Source organism: Pleuronectes platessa, chromosome 10, assembly GCF_947347685.1.
Source record: "Pleuronectes platessa chromosome 10, fPlePla1.1, whole genome shotgun sequence".
NCBI lineage: Eukaryota > Metazoa > Chordata > Actinopteri > Pleuronectiformes > Pleuronectidae > Pleuronectes > Pleuronectes platessa.
Genome location: NC_070635.1, coordinates 4,057,701 through 4,080,267, shown reverse-complemented (window position 1 = coordinate 4,080,267; position 22,567 = coordinate 4,057,701). Strand labels below are relative to the sequence as shown.

The window sequence follows — 22,567 nt, the reverse complement described above, 5'->3', positions numbered from 1 at the left end:
CACACACACATGGTGACACGGTTTATAATATGCGAGCGGTTAATATTTAAACAGCTGCAGCATGAATAAATAAATACATTTACAGGAAAAATGTCCATAATTCAATATCTACTGTAAAAAGAATACGTGCAACACTGACAGAAAATTAAAAATAAAAGTGCATTTAGTCAAAGATCTGAAATAGTTTGAACTGCAAAGCTGAATATATGTAAACACTGTATTGGCTAATACTAATGATACTACAGTACCAGTACCAATTAATACTCGAGCCCGACAGATATGAAGTTTTTTGGGGCCTATGAATTCAGAGAATAATTCATGGACCTTGATGAAAAAAACTTTCAGAGGAGAAAACTGTATTTTGAACTAAATCAAAATAAATTTATATTGATACTGATAATGTGAGAATTAGTATTTTCAAGTTTTCATGTTAAACTCAGTCTCAGAGTTGGACAAGCGACACACACCTGCACTATGTCAATGCTACACATTTAAACAGCTCTACTCAGAGTGCACACACACGGCCACATTCTTGTGTCTCTCCCAGTAGTGACATTCCTCTGGGAAGCTCCACGCAGCTGCAGACTCCTTGTGGCGACTCACGGCGTGAACCACAAACCCGCACAGCTGCTTCTCCAGCACCTCCACCACGGCCGGGGCGTTCCCCTTCCTCCCCTGACCCTCCATCGCCTGCCGGATGCAGTCGCGGGGCACCGGCTGCGGCTTGACGCTGTACGACACCACCAGGTTGATGTTGTTCACCTGCAGCACCTCGAACCAGTTCTGTCCGGCCACGTGGTGAAAGTGCTCCCCTGCTCGCCAGTTGCGGTAGGTGCTGCCCGAGTGGTTGATGAGCCGCACAGACCAGCTCACCCAGTCGTACTTTTTCACCAAGAGCTCCAGAATCTGCTGCGTCGTGTCCTGCAGGTTTTCTTCCTCCTTCTCCTGCAGGAGTCGCTGGGCGTCTAGTTTGGCTTGGTCCGGGAAGGCAGCGGTGCAGGCCTCGATGGTCGTCTTCATCCTGGACTCCACTTCTTCAATTTTGCTGCTCCACTCTTGGATTTTGTCCTCTTCTTGCTCTTGGCCTTGGGTCAGGGCGCAGTGGCCCAGCAGGGCGATCAGGCCCAAACAGAAGAGCTCCTTCATGCGGACACAGAAATCTTCCAGGAGGCGCCGGTTCCTCGCCACATATCTGCAAAATGGACAAACTGTTTACAAGGTATTTATCTTTTGTTTGTATCCAGAGAAAATGAAATTAGTTCAAGTCTAAATTGACCCCAATGCATGTTTCTACATTCTTGCAGAAGAGGAGTCAAAGGAGGAGTTGCAGTTATATGACTACGATGGAAACAACATCTTACCTTTCCACCAACTCTAACACTGACTCTCCAAAGCTGTTAGTGCCCATTAGAGCATCATATAACACAAACAGGTTCTTCTCTCCCCCTGTTTTAGCAAAGTGCTCCAGGAACAGCCTCGTCTTCACTTCCTTGAACTGCTGTTTCGCCTCCAGGATGTCCATGTATTTCCTGAACTGGTTCCTGATGTTCTCCTCCACGCAGAAGTACTGAGAGTCCAGCCTGCCCTTCTTGATCTCGCAGTCTATGTCCTCCAGCTGCGTGGAGAGGACGTCCAGCTTGTTCCGCACCGTCAGGAACTGCTCTTTGACGTAAAACACCTCTTTGCTGTGGACGTTGTCTAAGGCCAGGCGGAGAACCGGGGCGGCGGCCTCACAGAGGGGGAAGAGCTCACCCACAGCGCTCGCCACCACCTCCGCCCCCTGCTGAAACATGTCCATCACTGCCTCGATGGCCTCCTTCTTCTGGGCCACAACCCGCTCCAATGAATTGGACATGATCTGGGACACAGGGACAAAATCTGCTGTCAGACATCAACAAACCTCGAGGAGGAAGAAATTAAATGTTGGACAGAAAGGTCCAAAGTCTTTACTCGGCAAAGATGTTCATGAAAAAGTGTCAGAAGGGACACCTTGTCACAGGGTGCGTTTTTTCACTGTTCATATGAGGCCATGAAGTATTAATGTGTTTACTATAATGAATGGAGTTTTGTTATCTTGCTTTTAAAGGCTTTAATGCACATATTTGTATTGATGTAAGAAGAAGCATCCAGAATCCCAGCAGGTCAATAAAATTAAAAAGTATGAATAGTGTGTGAAATAATATTGTGTGTGTTCTGTTTGAGTATTAAACATCCTTGTGTGTATGGGCATTTGAATAAATAAATAAATGTGTAGCTGCTCTTTGTAACTTTATTTTTTTACATATAATAAGTGTGAGGGGAGCCCTTTTCTCACTTGGGCACCTGCCCCTCAAAATGCCTGTGCACGGCCCTGTTGGAGACATTAAATTGTTCATATGGAAATAAAATCAAACAATGAATGTGACAAACGCAGCATATAAAGACAATTCTCTTCAAATCTTGATCGTGCAAGCTGTAGTATTTAAACAATGTGATGCTCCTCCAGCAGAATAAAATGAAGGGAGGCCGGTAATGACATCAAGTCAACAAAATGGGGGCCTGGATGAGGAAATGGCACAGATGCCCTTGGGTCTGTGGATGAGTCAGAGCAGAGCAGAAGCAAAACAAGGCCCGAGCATCTTTAAAATCCCCCTTTCGTCGTTTCATCACAACCTGACACACACAAACTGCAGCAGTGTCGTGTCTGCCATGGACCCAAATGCTGCGTCACGCAACTTCTTCACAAATCAACTTCCAAGTTAATTTATTTTTGTTTATTCGAGTCTGGAAATGATCTCTGATTGGCTATATTTGGAAAAGAATAAGGGGAAATAAGTCAATTCTACTGTTATGAAATACAATCGGTGGATCTCAATATAAAGCTTTAAAATACATGAAGATGAGATTTGTCCACACAGCAGTGTTTACCTGACATGCGCACCCAAGGAGAAATGCGCAATGCTTGGATTTTACGCACAGATGAGAGCATCGGACACACCTCGCAGTCGCTGCATATTTGCCAAAGGGAGATAAGGACATTCAGCACATTCACTTATAAACAGCGTTTCTTTGTACCTCGACAGAATCTGCCCGCTGCTCCTTCACGCCCGACGAGCAGCTGCAAACAAGTTTCTGTCTTGTCCTTCGAGTTTGAGAAAATTCCCACGGTTCTCTGCGGATCCACTGAGGAGCTGAGGAGCTGAGGAGGGTCCAAGGACAGGAGCCAGGGGGGGAAGAGGGAGGCGATGCGCACTTGTTCCCTGCGAAGGAGAGAGAGAGGAAGAGAGGAACAGAGAAAGAGAGAGGTAGATAGAGACAGACAGAGAGAGAAAGAGAGAGAGAGAGGAAGAGAGGAACAGAGAAAGAGAGAGGTAGATAGAGACAGACAGAGAGAGAAAGAGAGAGAGGGGGAGAGAGAGAGAGAAGGGGGGGGGGAGAGAGGAGACAGACAGACAGAAACAGCACAAACTGCAGGAGGTGAAGATGCGGTCGGTTCCCTTTTCCTCTCGGTCTTCATGTCACCATGAAAAGACGATTGAGCGTCTTTTCAACACATCGGAGCTAATTTTGATTTGATTATATGTTTTTTTGTGGGTAAATTCTTTCCCACACATCGTGGACGCTGTGTTTCTTCAGAGCGAGGACTCCTGCGCTCTTGGCGCAAAAGCCTCATCGCCATGATGCGCTTCAGCTGCTGGAAGCCTCCAAACCTGAGGTAAGACGAAGGGAAACCATTGTTGTTGTTGTTTTTTGTGTCTTTTTGTGTCTTTTTGGGGGTTATAATAATATTGATTTTTACCAGCAACACACCTCAGATCAGTTATGGATGCAGTTTACACTCCTCAGCTGCGACCTGGGCCTCACACACTGAATATGTTGTTGTGTAAAGATTCAGAATATGTTGTGTTATTTGGGTATTAATAGAGATTTGAGTTCCCATGAGCGCATCTGTGAACCGCACGTTGTTTGTGATCTGACGCGCGTCACCGAGTTCCAGTCTGATTTATTTCAAATATAAATATGTCCTTAAGAACCTATTGAAATGTGATTATACACTGTGATATTTATATTAGTGCCAAGAATAAATGAGGAAGATCCCTTTAAACCTGCACATCTCCTTCATCCATGCGCACACGACGCGCCCTGACAGGATCCAACAGAACCTCCCTCCCCAGGACAAAAATCATTACCCAAATCGATTCCTCTCCAACACGTGAAACTAAGGACTTCGGCTCATGTGTGATTTCAGCTCGACGCGTGCGTAAAACTCAATATGAATCATGCACGTTCCTCTGATGGGAAGAATTAGATTCTCTGAACGAGCTGAAGTCATGAGGAGGAAAAGATAAATGAGCCACCATCATATGACAGAGGAGGACGTGCGTCAGTGGCTCAGAGACGCTCGGTGCGGGTCTGCAGCTCCTCACAGCTTTGCGCATTTCAAACACCTGTTATGCTACCCCCCCCCCCCCCCCTCCACACACACACACACACACACACACACATTGAGATATATGTCAAACCTGTTCAGCCAGATAATTGGGCATTAGGGCCATTCCAGAGGTACTTAACCTCGGTCATATACTGCAGATACCCCCCCCCCCCCCCCCCCTCTCCCCATACACACACACACAACCCTTCGTGAATGTGTGTTGCTCCCCTGCAGACATAGATCAGTGTGTATGTGTTTCCACTCAGAGCAGCAGCCTTTATCAGCTCGTCAGAGAAGAGACGATGCTTCAGTGTCTGTGGGCCCTCAGGGAGCTGAGGGAGAACAGGTGGAGTGGAGGTGAAGAGAGGCTCTCACGCCCTCTTGTGTTCACTCCAGCGAATTACAACTTTACATCCCCTCTTGTGATCGTCAGCAGCAACTGAGAACATTGTACATACCAGTGTAGAGAAGTGTAGTTTTCCAAACAGTTTTGTGTGTCTGGGCAAAATAGAATTAAGTACAACTGCCTTTAAAGGTTACGTTTTAATGGACTGATGTAATACAACAGATCTGAATATTTTTCAATGCCAGGCACAAACACAAGTATATGGCCACAAGTACACGGACACCCAGTCATTATACTCATGTCTTTGTTTAATATCTCGTTCCAAATCATGAGACATCAGTTTTTAGAAACTGGCTGCAGTTTTTTTTTTTTTTTTTCTCACCGGCTTAACTCACCGTCTCCATTTCACTTTCATCCTAATGGTTTCTGGATGGGGTTTGAGATCAGGGATTTGAGCTGATGCTATATTCGCATGTGGAATCTGTTTATAGAGATAAGGGATCACCAAACTGGGATCCGGTCTTTGTGCACATGCATTATTATGTTGAAAACAGCGTAAGTCTCCTCTGAACTGCAGCGATAGAATTAGAAGCACACCGAGTATCATCTTCTAAAATATTGCATACATATTACATATTGCGAACTACAGGGGCTAAACAAACAAACCCCCTAAAACTGTAAATCGTCCACATACTTATGGCGACTATAGTAAATCTGATAGTAATTAAAACGTTTGATTTTGATCGGTTTGACACAGTTAATGTCTGTTTTTAATACTGTGACAGGGGCTCAGTGGATAAATTAGTAGTTAAAATATTAAATAAAGTAAACATTCATTTAGAAATAATGCTCTGATACTTTACCTTTAACGCACTGAACTAATGAGTTAACTTCTGTTTTATATATAGTAAAGAATCAACCCTTCCAACTCAGTATTTTTCACTCATGTTTATTTATTGTGCTGCATAACAAAAAAAGGCAACATATTCACACACGAGACATTTATAAGAGGCTCTTTCCTGCATGTCTGCAGCATGTTGACTATATGAACGTAGCATATACAGAATCTGTTGTAACAATAAGAGAGGCGGCGTTCAGCCAGGGACTCAAACCAGTTTAACACAGAGACTGGTATCGAAAGGACGAGAGTGTGGACCTCAGTAAAATATAAAATATACAAAGTGACAGGTTTGAAAGCTGTTAACGACAATCGTGTTGTTTAGTGATCACACGTTTTCTTTATTCTTCTACTCAACAACTTTTCTGATGCAGCGATCAAACCCATCCGATACCACCAGTCTGATAAAACAAAGAAAAAACATGACGCACATTTACAAACATTCTTTTAACTGTAGAAAAAAAAACCGTTCAGATAATGCCTTATACAATAATATAAGCCTACAACCCTTAATAGAAAGAATACAAAAATAGCCCATTTAGGCACCGTTGGTCAGATGAAGACGCACAAGACAAGATGACGAGGAGCTAATAGTTAAACTGATGCTGAGAATCAACCAGATGATCAATAATAAATGTTTTATTGGCTCTAAATGACCAAACCCCAGAGAAACCCACTGATCATTTTACCCACATGTTACAACAACACTTAGTGCAGCTCCTGCGTTGATAAAGACTGTAGGACAAGAGAGGGGAAGTCAAAGAAAGTCAAAGGGAAATAAAAACTTTCCGTGACACAACAAAGAGAAAGTAAAATCTGTTATGTATAAAATAAACAATGCAACATGGAACATGGTGAAAATAGAAGCTCAGTATATTTGGTTTAGATTTAGTGTATTTGTTGTGGAGCATAGTTTAGTGTTAAAACAGGTCTGGCTTTTATAACAATGCATTAAAGCCACTTAATGGAGAAAAAAAAAAATCTGACAATCGGAGAATATATAAAAAAAATCTTTTGTAAATTTACAAGGATAAAGATTTATGACAACAAAGTCATAATTTGAGGATGCTTACACGAAATGTGAGTCTTTAAATTACGACTTTATGCTCTTATTAGAACATTTTCAAAATCACATAATATCCTTTCCTCAATGTGGCCTTAATACTCTGTTGAGTATTTTTTATTTGTACTATTAGTGTTTTCTTAACGTAAATGTGAGTTAAAGTAAAGACAAAATAAATGACTCGGCACAGCAGCATCTTGAATTAGCGCTCGACAGCCACAGGTGTAATGTATCACAAGCTCCATGCATAAGACGTGTACACTGTAACATGTGTGTGATCACATGACACAGGGCTGTGAATATGTGATTATACGTGTAGTTACATTCATAGCTCACAAGACTTTGCGATATTTGCTCCTTGTTTAGCGTTTCACGTTATAGATCAGATATAGAACTTTGCTGACAACTTTGTTTGGCAACTCAAACTGAATAATTATCTCATCAATGAGAGAAACAATTGAGGATATTAACTTTGTCTAATTTCAAAGTGGCTCTGTAGTGTTGTTAGGCTCAATGGCAGCAGCCTAACCTCGTTAGTACTTCGTTTCAACATACTTTTCCTTTGTAGTGTTCACAAAATCTGCAATAAATGGCTTATTAGCAGTTATTTTCTAAAAGTGCATTGTGGTGGGGGATAGATTGTAATATCACTCACTATAGCCTGTTAGGCCCAATTTGTAGAGGTGATATTTCTGCATGAAACTTAAATCCTGGTTTAGATTTAAGATGATTTAAAATGAGCCCACAGATGATTGATCTCAACATTCATTCATCAGTTTAAATCATCACAGTAGAATCCAGATCGATCACTAAATTTGAAGAATTCATTAGTGACTTGTAGCCAATTGTGAATAAAGTCCAACACAATTAGGTGAATGTTGTATTATAATATTGTTTACTTTACCTCCAGCTGGAGAGAAACAATGTGGAAAGATGCTTATTCAGCAGGTTTGGACAAATTTGATTTGTGATTTTTTGAATGTGACACTGTTGCTCAAATGTTATCTCTGGGTTCTCAACTTGTGAACCAAGGGGGCGACAAAGTGCTTAAAGGGGAAGAGGAAACTTAGAAGGAGGAGGAGGAGGAGGAAGGTACAGCTGGAATATGGACCTGCGAGTCCTGAAGACAAAGTGCAGAAAACAAGCTTTTCATTTCACAGCTTCTTCATTGGCACCTGCGAAGAGCCTCCTGCATCTTCTCCTGCACATGCTCCATCTTCTCGGCCCACTCCTCCGTCAGGCTCTCCTCATCGTCCCCGATGACGGCGGCGTAGCCCATCAGGGCGATGAGGCCGATGCAGAACAGGTAGGTGAGCCGCGTGCAGAGCCGCTCCATGGTGGGCCGGTCGCCCTGCGAGTGCTTCAGGTACACCTCCAGGATGGGCCTGCTGAAGAGCTTCGGTTTACCCACCACGCCGTCGTAGAGCGTGTGCAGGTTCTGGTCGCCCAAGTCATTGGCGTAGCTGTCTTCGAAGTCGTCCTTCTTGCCCTCGCGGTGCTGCGGCCGCGCCTCCACCATCTCCATGAACTTTCTGAACTGGTTCTTCAGGTTCTCCTCCACCTGACAGTACTGGCCGTCCACCGTCTCCTTCTTGATCTGCACCAGCGTGTTGCGATTCTGCTGGGACAGCTGGTCCAGCATCCGGTTGACCGAGCCAAACTCACGTTTCAGGGTGCGGATGTCCTCGTCGTCAACGTGGTGCAGCACCACCCGGATCAGGGAGCCGGCCACGCCAAAAATGGGGTTAACCACAGCTGCGGCTGAGGAGATGGTGGCCACGCAGTGGAGCACTTTGACGAGGCCCTGCTTCAGCTTGGCCCGGTCCTCGTTGATGTCTTCGTCCATCATGGTTCAGATGCTGAGGTCACTGAGACAAGAGGTGGACGTCTGTGAGAGAGAGAAGATGATTCATGTCAGCCATGATGTTTAGGATGCTGCACTTATCAAAATGAAGCATTCTGGGTGTAAAAGTGTTCTCTGGACATTCGGGTTAAAACATCTGGATGATTTTACAGTAGTTGTGCTGAGGGAGTCTGTTCTTGTCACCGCAAACTGATTATTTTGCTTCTCAAAGCCTGAAATGTTTATGACTGCTCCGTTAATCAGAGAGAACAAAACTATTTCACGGTTAATTTCACAGAATATTCCCAGATGCTGGACGAATGACTGAGACACAAATCTGCTGGTGCAGCCCTAGAGGAGAGTTGTGGCATCTTACGTGAAATGTCTCGCTCTGGAGCTTCGGCTCGTGTCGTTAACGTGCAACAAAAAGGGCGACTCAGGTCCTGATGAGGATGACTCCTAAAAATAAAGACAAACAAGGATTAAGACACAAGTTTTTCAGATACATCCAACCCAGACACACTGATGTGGTTCAATCTGTACGTCTCTACCAGGAAGTGAGCAGATTTTGCTGCCCTTCACTTGCTGCAGGTTTCAGCAGTGAAGGAGTTAACAGCCTCTCCCTGTCTGTGAAACAGCTCAACCCAGCGCTGGAGGCTTTCAGCACCAGGCCGCTCTCTGTGTGTTTCTATGGAGCGAGCTGATAGCTCCGCAGCAGCAGCACTGAGCAGCGAGCTGAACGAGGAAGACACAAGGAGCAGGAGCAGCTAGAGGCCGGGACAGAGCTACTATCCACAGTGTAACATTGTTAATGTAGATATTAAAGGTAAACCATCTGCCCTGGGAACTCCTCAGGATAATCAAGGGAGAGGTGTAAAGCGTGGCTGGGGAGGGGGAGGTCTGGCTATCTCTGCTACCTGAGCTCAGACCAGTGGAAGATAAAGGATGGATGAAAGTAGGGTTACACAATTTTGAAGAAAACTGAGAGTTAGGATTTTCTAGCATAAAAGATCAGGATTCCGTCTCACGATTTTCTTCCAATATAAATGTTTTATGGATCTGGACAGAATCTATAATTGACTGGATTATAACAGGGAGGATTTTTCCACCGTAGGAGGATATATATTGTGTGTGTCGAGTATCCTGATAACTCCCACTACACTTCAGTAGCGGCTCCACATGCCTGCTGTGGTGCTTCACACACACATTCCACTGGGAGATTACATCCCAGCCCCTGTGTAGTGGCGACACTGTGGACGCAGCCGACGACCAAACGGCTGAGCAGGTCGAAACAGGCCCATGACACACTCACGCTTTCTGTCTGTCTTTTCATTTCCTCTTTAAGTGCTTGTGACCACCAGATGGAGCAGTATTTCACCCATGATCACACACAGACACACACCATCTGATTTCAGCACCACCACCGTGGACTGAGAGAAGTGACGTCAGGAGCAGGATTTAACCCTTTACCTTCAGGCTAACTTCAGATGTTGTGTTAAAATTTGATCAATTAACAAAACACACGTGTCTGTTGAACTTATTCAAACACACGTGACGCGTAGGGTTGTAAGATCTTGTAAAATGTGATGAAATCCTCATTAGAAGCAGTAAAGTGTCAATTTTGCGATAGTTTTTTTTCAGCTATTGTCCGAAAATCATCTGCTCTGCCCATAAATATCACAGGTTTATATTTTTTCCCCAATTACGAGTGCCTATAAATGTTTTTTTATTTCATAATAATAGCACAATAGCCATGAAATTATTGTCAAATTATCCTCACGTGTTATATTTCAATTTGTGTGCTCTTGTTTCCACAGATGATGACGTCCTGCAAGAGAAAATCCTGCATCTCTGAACACATGATGGAAATCTGCAGGTAGCGACGCAGGTAGTGAAAGGGTTAACCTCTGTTGTTTTGACACAGAAAAGTTTCTCTGCAACGAAACCATATCATTTAGTTTATTGTATTTCTTTTAAAAGTCCTGTGGAATATTCTGATTCATATTTAATCCCGAATAATCCAATTTTGATTCATCTCACATCTTCATATTTATACACAATGGTAAATTAACCCTTTGTGCAACTGATATAATTCTTAAATTAAGTCATTTTCTATAATATCTCTGTAAAATGGAGGAGCCAGATAATGATATATTTGTTATTGCTTTGAGGTAAAGCAAGGATTTCTTTCTTTCCTTTCTTCATTAATCAATCAATATGCTAATTATTTCCCAGTAAATTAAGGATTAATTACGTCTCCTGATTGAATTCTGATCTGTGGATTATCCAATCACAGCTCGAGACAGCAGAGGCCTTTACACACAAACACTCCCACTTCTCAGTCACAAAGCCTGGACCTAAAGTTGAGCTGCAGTGACTCAGCTTCTGTATTAACGAGTCTATACACAAACTCACTATATAGGAAGATATAAATAATGAAATATAAAGTCACTGGTGGGACGTGAGAGTGTGTGTTGCTGTTGTGCACACACGAGCTGAGTGTTAATCAGGAAGTGTCTCACCTGTCTGCTGCAGTGGAGCAGCCATCTTGAATGTTTTCTAGGATCAGATAAACTGAGGCCTGATCCAAATACACGCGTTAAATCTCATCACATTTACTCCTGAACTACTTTACTTTCATTTCCACGACTTATTTCAATGATTTTGTGTCTTTTTTTTTACTTTAACCAACATGACAGCGTGTTGTCTTTCCACATCTCAGCCTGTGAGGAGCCTCTGGACCCTTCAGGCTCATTTAATTCAAACTTTGACGGTAATAGTAACGAAGCCTGACACGTAGGTAACAACCGGGAGTTCTTCCATGTTTGGTGAGTTTTAAAACAAACCCAACACCAGCCCCATTCAGCTCAGGCCCAGTGCTCCGCCGCGCAGCCGAGCTCTGGCTCCCCCTAGCCGTGCCTCCATGTTTGCTCGTTAATGCACACCCAACACTGGCCCTCCCTGGTCTATCTCACACATTAAACCACCTCAAAACACCTGAAAACCTCCGTTTCTCTGTCCAAACGTGGAGTTCCCCCTCTCAGGGTGCCTTTCAGCCCGCACTGGGCACCACAGGCCCCAGTGGGACAGAGGATTTCTTACCTTTTCACAGCAGCTGGGCCTGAACCTCCCTCACTAGAGTCCCAACCTCGACAGCCTCCTTCTTCTTCCCAGCAATCCCTGCAAAAAAGGACACTTCCATGTATGCTGTACATGTAGGGGTGACCAAATTGGACTGGGTCGTTTTTAAAAAGCCAAAAAGGGCCACAAAACCCCAAAAGGGCCCATTTTGACCCAATAATATACTAGCTTTAAATTCCCATTCAAAAATTGCTCGACAATGGTTTTAAACAGTGAAACCCACTCCTCATATACACCTTGGTCTACCCCTATGGTTTGAACTTATCTCGGCCCATCCAGTTGTCATACAGTTGATTCTAATGAACCAGGCACAGTCGGTGCGCAGCTGAGCTCTCAGAGACTTTCAGTTGCGTTCTGTGCGTTTCCAAAGCCCTGGAGCATCTGTGACAGGCTGCAAATAGTCTCTTTGTGGGATCCGTGGATCAATGAGACCCTTTTCTTGTGGACTGGAGCAAGAAAATTCAAAGGGAAATATTTTCACGAGAGCAGAGTCCAACAGAACAAAAGGAAATCTATGGATCCATTTGGGCATCTCCAAAAGTGCGCAGGTCTATCCAAAGGCACAAAGACTTTCCAAAGGCTCCAAGCGGGACAAGTGTAAGTTTATCCAGCATAAAAGGTAATTTAAATCATAAATTTGTCTAAATTATATAAGTTGTACGCAAAAATTGAAGGTTACACTAAAAAAAATGTCGAATTTAAAGTCCAGTAGGAAGCAAATTGCGAGGAGAGAATAGTTCCAAATGGCGCAGTGGCACTGTAGACACTGAAGTGATTAATTCCTCATATTTAAATGTATTATGTTCTTAAATATTTACTATGAAATACACACAGAACATTAGCAAAGATCACAGATTAAGAATATCTATATATCTGATCACCAGTAGCCATTAATCCGGCGTAACCCTGAATTGTAAACGCACCATCCAGTGCGCAAAAGTCCTCCAGCGATGATCCACAGTCTGCCCCTTCATCCAGGCTGGAAAACGAATAGATTCTTTCTTGTCGCACAAAAATCCGACCGTATATGTTGTATGTATTAAAAACCAGTCAGACCAATCCAAGTCGATGGTGGAGGGACGGTTGAGGCTGTTTTCCCAAAAACAAACAAGCCCTCATGCAAATCGTGTGAGCAGCTGCCAGCAGAGCGGTAACGCATCCTGTTCCCCTCCCCGTGAGCCTGGGATGGCTGCGATGTTTACATCCAACATTACAACAGCACACAGCCACAAACAGGATGGGCGTTATCTCCCCTGCGTGTCCCGACCTGAGCCTCCAGCCGGTTCGAGACCCCGTGTCCCCTCTCTCTCTCTCTCTCTCCAGAAACCTCCAGCCTCGGGTAGCAGCTGAACAAGTGGAGCCCTGTTCTCTCTCTCTCTGCAGCCTGGGATGAGGAGACGGGAGCATAAAGGCGAGCATGTGTTGGGAATGTCAAAAGGCTTCATTATCTGCAGCTCGGGTTGTCCATGTCATCGCTCAGACCACAGAACAGACGCGCATCGGGGGGTCGCGGTCGGTTCTGCAGCAGGACGCACGCCTGTTCTCTTTGTGCATTTGTCGCAGCGGCTGTCAGAGAGATCACATTTCACCCTGAAAGGCGCACGGTGAAGAGACGAACACTCACTGGTCATGACACACATGGAGGAACCACACTTGTGCAACGTCAGCTGTGCGTGTTAGTGCTGCTGCGGTCAAGAGAGAGATGTGTAACGTTATTATCTTTAGGTTCCAGAGAGACACAAACAGCCTCGTGTTGCAAGAGTGTTGTGTGTTTTTTTTATTTCTGAGCTGCTGGCAGGTGGAGCGACGTGTTGACGGTTTGAAACCCACAGTGGTGAGGTCTGGAGCCAGTGAACACAGAGACATGAGGTACAGATCAATCCATATCCCTGTTATTGATAACATTTCATATTTATTCATCTCATTCATTATGTAGAACTGTTAATTAAATAAAGTGTTTTATCATAATTAACACTTGAATGTATTTACTGACTTCACTATACAACCCTTGGATATTGTATGTGTCTGAATTCAGTGTATGATTATTCCAAAATAAAATACAAAAAGAAATTGAATTGTTGCATTTCCTCCCTTCACTTTGCATAGTGTTGAACATCTAAATGAAACATGTACACAAGGATTCTTTGATAACAAAACGTGAAACACAATATCACAGCAGTATTTAAATTATTTATTATTTAACATGTTAAAAAAAATTACAAACTTTTAACAGTAACAAATCTAATATTGCTTCACCTGTTATTAATACAAATATGTTGAGTTTATAAGTTAAGCATGGGCAGCTGATTGTAGTTACAGGTCTTGCGCTCTAGGGGGCACTGCACTGATACAGTGGCTTTATATTGCCTTAGAATATATTAATGCATTTGTACAGACATGCAGTGTGTTCCAAAGAAATACAGTCATGAAGATGAGGTGTTTAACACAAAAAATAAAATCGATCATATATAAACGCAGTGACGTCCTCAGGAGTATTAGTTGCATAATTCATCTATGAAAAGTTACAAACGCAAGTAGACAGGTTAGAGATTGAGGTTAAAGCAGATCGTATCATAACACCTGAGACAAATCAACATGATCAGCAAAATGCAACCACTCACACAGTCCAGTATCGGACACCTCGTAAAGTTTTAAATATGCAGAATCTCCTCAAACACCATCGCCGTGTCAGCTGCACATGATTCCTTCGCTGTTGCTGTGGGATCCTGCTCCGTCAGGGTCGTGTGTCTCTCCTGACGGCTCCGTGTTCTGGAGCAAGTGTCCGTACTGCGTGTGGTCCATCTGGGGACGGGCAGTTTTGCGGGCGTAGTACCTCCTGGACGCGGCTCTCCAGGCCTCCCTCTGCGTCAGCTGAGAGTCTTTGGGTAGGTGAGATATGAGCGTCCTACTCTTGTCCATGAAGGAGAGAGGTTGTGAATACTGCGAGGCCGACATGTGGGGGAAGGGGTTGCAGCGCGAGGGGTTTGGCTGCTGCCGGGCTACTTTCCGGGCGTAGTAGCGCCTGGACGCTGCTCTCCACGCCGCCCGCTTCAGTCTCTGAGCCTCCTCCGGCAGCTGGGACATCGGCACGCCCTTCTTCTGGATCCTGAGGAGGTCAAGAGGTGAGAGAGGATCAAACACAGGAGTAGATATGCAGCTTTATTCAGATTTTAGAATATATGGGCAAATACAATACTTGTAAGTCTGATAAGATATAACTGACGGATGAACAGATTTATGTTTTACAGGGTAAGTAACGTCTGCTGTTACACATTCGTCACTGTCAGGATATTATTACATGGTAATGTTTGCCAGCTGTCAGAGTCTAGAAGGCACAAAGGAAAAAGCTGAATAGTGGGAATGTCACCATTACTAATCTGCTGCTCTCAAACTACTAAACTGTAAATAAAGAATTTGTGCAGCCTCATAGAACCATGTGATGCTGAATGAAGACCGTTATCAACTGATGTTCGTGTAAGTACGGCTAGTGTGGCTAAACAGTTTGGTGTCAGTGTCATCAGTCGGCATTAAATCCTTCTTGACACTATAACTATAGAACTGTTTCACCTTCATCCCCAGAAGACGTCATGCTTTAGATCACAGTTTACTGTCAGAGGAGATTCCTACCTCTTGAATAGAGCTTCAACAAGTTATATCTGAATTGTCAACCAGGTAAACAAATCAACAGTTTTAATAAATGTGTCGCCCTTTTTCACTTATCAAGTCAAATGGCAGAAATACTTGCTGGTTTGGGTTTTTCAAAAGAGCATCAGCTGTTTGTGTTATAGTTATAAACCACCAAGTTTAGGGCAAATCTGTTCAGAGGTATAAATCTAAAAATGAATAGTCAAGTTTGCATTTATCTCATTATGAATATATAGATGCAGAGTTTTATTGTGGGTTGATTGGGGATTTTCCACTTTAAAAAACAGTCAGTAAACCCGATGAGGTCCCTGAAGTCGTCGGTTACTTCAGTATCTGTTTCTATGCAGTAACGTACCTCAGGTGCTCTCCATCTGTGATCTGGTTTCTATCTTCATCGGCTTGAGGTTCCTCCCTGAAGTTTGCCCTCTCTCTGCCGTCCGGTGTTTCTAAAGTGATCAGAAACAGATTGTTGGGTCATGTAATCTTAAAAAACACACAGATTCATTTTTGTCAAGATGTCACTAAATCGTCGCTGCATAACCCTGTGGCACTGGACTGGGTACATGTCTGGAAATGTTAAATACCAGTGGCATATCTTATACTCAACTTTATAGAACATTATTTTTCTGTTTAACAAAATACACAGAAGTAGTTTGAAATGTGTGTAATTGTGATTTAAATAAAAAACATCTGATTAAGGAAGAAGTAAAATGTATTTTGAAGAAAATTGTTGATAGGACAGATTTTAGACTCATTTCAGTTGGGATTCAAAGTATAAGCCAGTTTTATATCCAGCCCTCGTGTCAGAAAAATTCTGTAGAAAACATTCAAACAAATACATTCTTATGCTCATGTTAATATTTATATACAATAGGAATTATATGTTGGATAAATTACTTTTTACAGCGAGGCCGTCTTCGTCCTGACATGTACTTCCTGTGCTCTCCTGACACTCCCCGAATCGCTCCTCGCTCATTTCCATCTTGATTAAAACTGCGTCGATGTCACACGGCTCTTCTTTGACCACGAGGCTGCTGGGAGATGAGGGCAGAAGTCTGGCTGCCTCCGATACACCTGAAGTCTGTGAGGAGAGGGAGGCGCAGGCCTGCTCCAGGCACAACCTGCTGGGGGACGACAGAGGAGCCGACTCTGGACTTTGGGAGGAGACGTGTGAGAGGGGTCTGGCAAAAAGACCCACTGTGGAGAAAAGAGACAAAAAACAGCGTCTCATTGGAGGAAGTGACACGCTACATTTGATGTCATTACTGTGAATGGAGCTGTTTTTTTGTTTTGTTCAGATTTCGTTAGTTCAGCAGGAGGTGAAGGTTGGACTGAGTCATTGCTGCAGCCTGTGGAGGAGGAACGAGATCCTGGACTCCAGCAAAGAGCTCCTGAGGCAGGGGGGGTCAATCACCTCACAGAGGCAGAGCCAGATGTTGGGCACCTCTTCATCAATGTGCTGATCACCTCAGTGAGACAGAGACCTCTTCATCAATGTAAACAGCCGTTTCTATCATGTCTTCCAGCCCTTTAACTACCTGCTCTGCTTGGCATCATCCCTGTGTTTGAAATTTCACGCAGCAACAAGCCCATCGTGCTTGTGAAATTTGCTTTTGAAAAATTCAAAAGCCAATTGAGTCCAGTGATCAAAGTGAACAAAGCAAACCAACAGGGCCGGAGAGTAAAGTGAAAACCAGCTGTTTCTTGATTTCTTAAATATCATGATTGAAACTGGATCCCCTGAGTTTTCTCCACCCTATGGTGCCAATCTAATGTCTGTGTGCATCTGAGTGATTAAAACACAAACATCTTCTAAACATAAACAACTCATTCACACAAAATAACAATATCTCATCTTTAGGGGTCTTGTCTAATCCTGATGACGACTCTAAGTGCTCTAAAGTATAGTTTTACATTCATCCAGTGCATCCAGGTGTATCACTTTCTCTATGAGAAGGGGCGATTTGAGGTTCAGTATCTAGGGAAGGCTGGGATCGAACCCCCGATCTTCTGGTTCGAGAACGACCACTCAAGTAAAATGCAGTTGTGCTTTCTTATGATTCAAAGTTAAAAGAGGTGTAAACACTCATGGTTACTCACAGGAAATGCTCATCTCACACTCCTGCTGCACCGCTGACATCTCAGGGTCCAGGCAGCCTGGTTCGAACCCGCTCCGCTCGCCCCTCTGCCGGTCACCGGAGGAGGTGTGAGACCCACCGGGGCCCAGCTCGTCTCCGAACACCGAGCAGGTGCATCCCTGCAGCCGGAGCACCTGCAGCTCGTGTTCGATCCCCCGCAGCCTGCGGTCCAGCCGGCGGATCTCTTTGTCCCTGTCCGCCACCGTCCGCTGGTACTCATGGGTCCTGGCGCCGTGGACGCCGGACAACACGTTCAGGATGGAGTCGATCGCCAGTCTGATGGCGTTCTCCACCAGCAGCGTCTCGTCGTCGCGCAGGTTCGGCGGCAAAGTTCTGCTCTGGACCGAATTCATGGTTTGACTCGGCCCGTGGTGTTGACAGGAAGCTAACAGGCTAGCTGGGGATGCTAGGTGGCGGCGGGACGTTACGGCTCTCCGAAGACACCAGCACGTACACACGCTCCTTAAATCACATTGAGCAAACGAACACAACACCTTTCTGTGAAATGACACAATCACAAAGCAACACGGAGCAACACGTTTGCTGTTATGCACAAAAAACTCTCTCTGCTACACAAGACTCCAACGTTTGCTTCCGGTGCCGTTCTTCTTCTGCGTTTAGCGGGTGTCGGTTTGGCGGCGACAGTGCCACCTACAGGTTGTAAACCACAAGCTCACAACAACAATATAAAACCACTTCATAAACGCTATTGGTCGGTTTTGAATTTAAACATAGTGCAAGCATATTTTACATTATATTATATATTTCTAAGATGAAGTGTTTAAATTATTTTTATTTTCAGAACTGTTATATATATAAAAGAAAAAGAAAATGTGACAAAGGAACACACTCATCTTCTTCAACATTTATGAGTAAAACAAATAACCTTGCGGTGTAACAACCTTTGTTTATTTTTTTTATATTCTTGTATATATATATATATATATTTGTAATCCTTACAATAACATTTAATCAATGCTGATGATAAGGTAAAATAACAACGAATACAATGAAGTCATTCTGTTGACATTTTTTTGTATGCTGCTGTCTTGGCCAGGCTTCCCTTGGAAAAGAGGTCATTGTATCTCAACGGGACCGACCTGGTTAAATAAAGGCAAATAAAATAAAATAAAATTCTCTTAATTGACATCATAAACAGTTATTAAAATATGATTAAAAATGGAAGTGCAAAGAATGAAGAACCCCAAATAAACAAAAGCAATAATGCTAATAGTGCAAATCTTGTCATTAACTATATAATGTAAAGGAACTGTATAGATTTCTTATATCTACTGTACCTAACATTGAGGAGAGTAAATATGATAAAGGGAACAATAAGTGTAGTTGTATGTATGTGTGCAAGCGTCTACATTTGACTATAGACGTGTTGTTTTGTAGTGTGTTGTGTTCTTATTATTATTTCAGATCACTTACCAGTTACACATTAGATGATTAAAGTAAAATGGCTGTAGGATATATACAGTTGTTGTTGCAGATATATCTGAAACTACTCAATCACATGAGTAAACATGTCATCCATGCAGTATTCCTGCATGCTGGCGGATTCCTTGCCCTTTTCTTGTCGTCTTTTTCTCCCTCCATCTCTGTCCCCTGCCAGCTGCAGCCAGCGCTTTATGAATCGCTCGATCTCCTCATCCACGGCGTCCTTGCAGAACGAATTCTGCCGGACTGCATCTGTGGGAGAGGAGGGAAGTAGGTCAAGTTTGAAAAGAGGTTACTGCACCCACCGCCTGCCTTTCTAGGGCAACCTAATTTCTCTAGTCCCCCCCCCCCCCCCCCCCCCCCGCCCGCTACCTGCACACCAAATTCCACTTTTCCCCCCAAGGCTTAGAGGTATGTTCTTGCTGCATCACACTCACTGATGATGACTCTTTTGATGGTGAGGTTCTCTATCTTCTGCTTGTTATTTCTTCCCCTCCAGTTGATGTTTTTGGCCAAAGTGTTGGTGAAGAGCTTGGCCATTATCCTCCAGACGCTCTCTTTGGTCGTCATCCCCCCAGACAGGCCCAGGTACGAGATCTGGAGAGTGGACATTACTTCATTTGTTGTATGCAGTGTGTAGCATTCTACACAAAATAAAATGTCAATGTCAATTGAAGGTTTTAAACAGGAAACATTTCCTCAGGGGAAATAGTAAGAGCTGGAACATTTGAAATCTGTGATTCGTGTCTGAATATTTTCACTGAAAGAAAAAGCACATGATTGATTTAAGTACTTCGAAATTTAAGTTGTAACCTTTCATTCTACAATCAAGATACACAAAACATAAACATTACTCTGCAGCTTCATGAACTTTAAATTCATGAAGCTGCTGATTTTTTGCAGATTAGAGTTTGATAGAAGAAAATTACGTCTATGTGAGGAGCTAGGGGGTCTATGCTACTTTCATTATCCTGATCACATGTAGAGCTTTGCAGAAAACTTGTCACAGATATTAACCATCCTCTTCTTCAGCTCGGGGTCGGCAGAGAGCCTCTGTTCCAAACATCTCAAGTCCTGCACCGACTGGAGCGGAAGGGGAAGCGTGCCGACATCTGGAGGTTCAGAGAGCGGCGCTCCGGGGGAATTTCCTGACTGCAGTATTTGAAGGACAGTTTTGTTTTGTTGCTTGATGTTCTCCAGTGAAACAAGGACCTCGAGAAGTATTGCTTAAAAAAAAAAAAAAAAGATCAAACACGACAATAATTTTTCAGCGTTGACCGTAACAAGACAACTTTTTATTGATTATTGTTATTGGGGTAAGAGGCTGAGGCGTTCTTCTTCTCATGTTTTCTTTTACTGTGCAGCTCTTTCGTCATCTCTGGTTGTTTTAAATCCGTTTCATAAATAAACGTGACCTTCTCTAGTGGTAATGCATTTTCAGCTCTTACGGTCACATGTAGGTTGTGGGGCTGTCATTGTGATGAATGTCGGCTGCTGACGTGCGAGCGGTTCTTGTGCATGTGACTCTGAAGTTGTTGAGCCGTTGCTGCTCTGCCAGTGGAGCTGTGTTGAGCCGATTTCGCCCAGATTCTCATTCAGAGCAGTTGTTTTTCGGGCAGATGAATAAGTCACACGGGGTTTCTTCACAACTACAACCTCTTCCTCCATCTCGAGTTGGTGGCATTCGTTTCTTTCCCTGGATTCAAAATAAAGAGTTTGGAAGTTGGTCGATGACGTTTGACTGGTTTCCCTCTGAGCCCATTATAAAACCTTCAAACATAATTCTCACTGTAAATCAATTGTATATGTAGCCTACAATGTTTTTTAGGATAGAGAAATCTATACCCCCCTCTCCTTTTCAGATTGGCAGCAGGTTCGTCTTCCTCTTCTGTTGTCGTCGGTTTGTTCCACTGATCTGGTCACATGTTTTCATCTTGGTCACTTATTCTGAGATCAAATTGTGTCTGAAAAAGTAGTTCCTACTGTCAAGGTTTGAGCAAGTCTCCAGGAAATCAATATAAGTCAATTTGTCAACTTAATGTCCTCTCAAGTCATGGAGACACAACTTGTGCGTGCGTGTGTGTGTGTCGTCACGGTAAATTGTGGTCTTGGAGACACCTTCTGTAGCAGGAAATGCCCCAGAGGTGGTTTTGAGCACTCTGGTAGGAGTTTGTTCTAGGCCAGTGTGTATATGTGTGAATACTGAGTATATATCATGGTGTTCATGTTGGATTCTGATGTGTATTATCTATTTGATTTAAATTCAACTTTAAACTCATGTAAAGTGTCTTTGTTGTAACCTTTGTTGAAATAAATATAAAATATAAATCTGAAATCATCACAGTGTTCATTGCAGCCACTCGGGCTTTTTCTACTAAGACAGCAGCTTACGTTTCAATGCAGCTGTTTCTTGACGCTGATGTTCAGCTCCATCAGCCTCCTGCTGGTCCAGCACACTCCCCTCCCACACCTCCCATTTAATGACCGGCTCCAGATCAGAGGGCTCCTCTTTTATCCCGGAGGTGAAGCATCCAGCCGCTGCTTCACCCTCCAATGAGTGGGCTCCATTCTGGGCATGTTGGTGGGGAAAGGCCTCTGCTGTGTCATGGCGCTTCGGGGAAAGGTGACTTGTTGTTGCTCCACCCGCACCTGATGAACAGATAAATGAACATAGAGATAAGTGGGTGGAGATGTGTCAACTCAGCTACTTAATTCCACCGACCCACGTCTGTCTGTCTGAATGTGGAACGGATTTCTTGTGAACCGTGTAAATAATTAAATGTATTGTTAATGGTCCAGGGAAGTGCATTGATATGTTCAAAATTAATAAAAATTGAATAAACAGACAACCAGCGCTCTGTAGGAGTCAGTGGGGGCGGGGCAGCGTGTCTCTGGTCGGCGGTGGAAGGTCAAACTGGGTCAAACTCACCACAGGATCATTTTGATGATTTGATTATTTGTAATCACCATATTGGACTGATAACATCACTTCCTGTTTGGCCAATTTGACCTAAAAGTAAAAGCACAAGTTTCATTTTGTTGCGGCTATGCTTCATATTGAGATGAATATCAGAGCTTATATTTTGAAAAGTTGTGAACTTGGGTCTGAAGATTGTGTCGGCTGCTTAACAGACCTCTGACCAAGTCGACATGTAATGTATGAAAAATAGAATCAGTGCAATAAATCAGTCAAACTCACATATAAACCACATGAAACGACAATACAGACAATTTTGTTAAATTTTAAGAAAAAAACGTCAATAAAAATCTTCACTGTAGATAAACCAGGTAGGATGAGCACAAAGTTTTCTATCTTCAAGCTGCAGCATAGACACATCGTCCAGGGGGGGAGACGACTGCTCTGCTCTCACTGACTGTTAAAGAATGTCACAGTGAAATGAGCCACAGCTTGGGTTTAGAGTCCAGATGTTTGCAGCTGTAACTGACACACACACACATACACGCACACAAATACACGCACACACATACACGCACACACACGTGCACGCACACACACAGTGAGAGTCACGTCTGCTGATACACAGCTGCTCCTCTATCGCTGCTTCTTATCGGTGTTTTAAAGAGGTTGGTAAAAACAAAAAACCGTTAGGGTGCAATACCGCCACCAGCCGGTATGGA

At 43.6% G+C, this 22,567-nt stretch overlaps 3 protein-coding genes and 1 long non-coding RNA gene across 4 annotated transcripts; 1 reads left to right on the top strand and 3 right to left on the bottom strand.

Moving 5' to 3' along the window:
- Nucleotides 1-501: 501 nt before the first annotated feature.
- On the bottom strand, nucleotides 502-1,855 carry LOC128450044 (protein rapunzel-like). Its single transcript, XM_053433463.1, has 2 exons — nucleotides 1,362-1,855; nucleotides 502-1,192 (listed from the first exon to the last, which is right to left on the bottom strand). The coding sequence occupies exons 1-2, from the start codon at nucleotides 1,853-1,855 to the stop codon at nucleotides 502-504; spliced, it is 1,185 nt and encodes a 394-aa protein (XP_053289438.1).
- A 3,835-nt stretch (nucleotides 1,856-5,690) lies between these two features.
- Nucleotides 5,691-12,823, bottom strand: LOC128448822 (protein rapunzel). Its single transcript, XM_053431614.1, has 4 exons — nucleotides 12,626-12,823; nucleotides 11,664-11,741; nucleotides 8,938-9,020; nucleotides 5,691-8,606 (listed from the first exon to the last, which is right to left on the bottom strand). Exon 4 carries the CDS (start codon nucleotides 8,565-8,567, stop codon nucleotides 7,884-7,886), a length of 684 nt encoding a protein of 227 aa, XP_053287589.1. The 5' UTR covers nucleotides 8,568-8,606; nucleotides 8,938-9,020; nucleotides 11,664-11,741; nucleotides 12,626-12,823; the 3' UTR covers nucleotides 5,691-7,883.
- On the top strand, nucleotides 11,538-13,674 carry LOC128448823 (uncharacterized). The gene is made up of 2 exons (XR_008339814.1): nucleotides 11,538-12,321; nucleotides 13,026-13,674. It is a non-coding gene; the product is annotated as an uncharacterized LOC128448823 (long non-coding RNA).
- Nucleotides 13,675-13,870: 196 nt separating this feature from the next.
- LOC128449171 (uncharacterized) lies at nucleotides 13,871-17,838 on the bottom strand. The gene is made up of 4 exons (XM_053432222.1): nucleotides 17,448-17,838; nucleotides 16,245-16,544; nucleotides 15,703-15,793; nucleotides 13,871-14,808 (listed from the first exon to the last, which is right to left on the bottom strand). Exons 1-4 carry the CDS (start codon nucleotides 17,836-17,838, stop codon nucleotides 14,391-14,393), a joined length of 1,200 nt encoding a protein of 399 aa, XP_053288197.1. The 3' UTR covers nucleotides 13,871-14,390.
- Nucleotides 17,839-22,567: the final 4,729 nt, after the last annotated feature.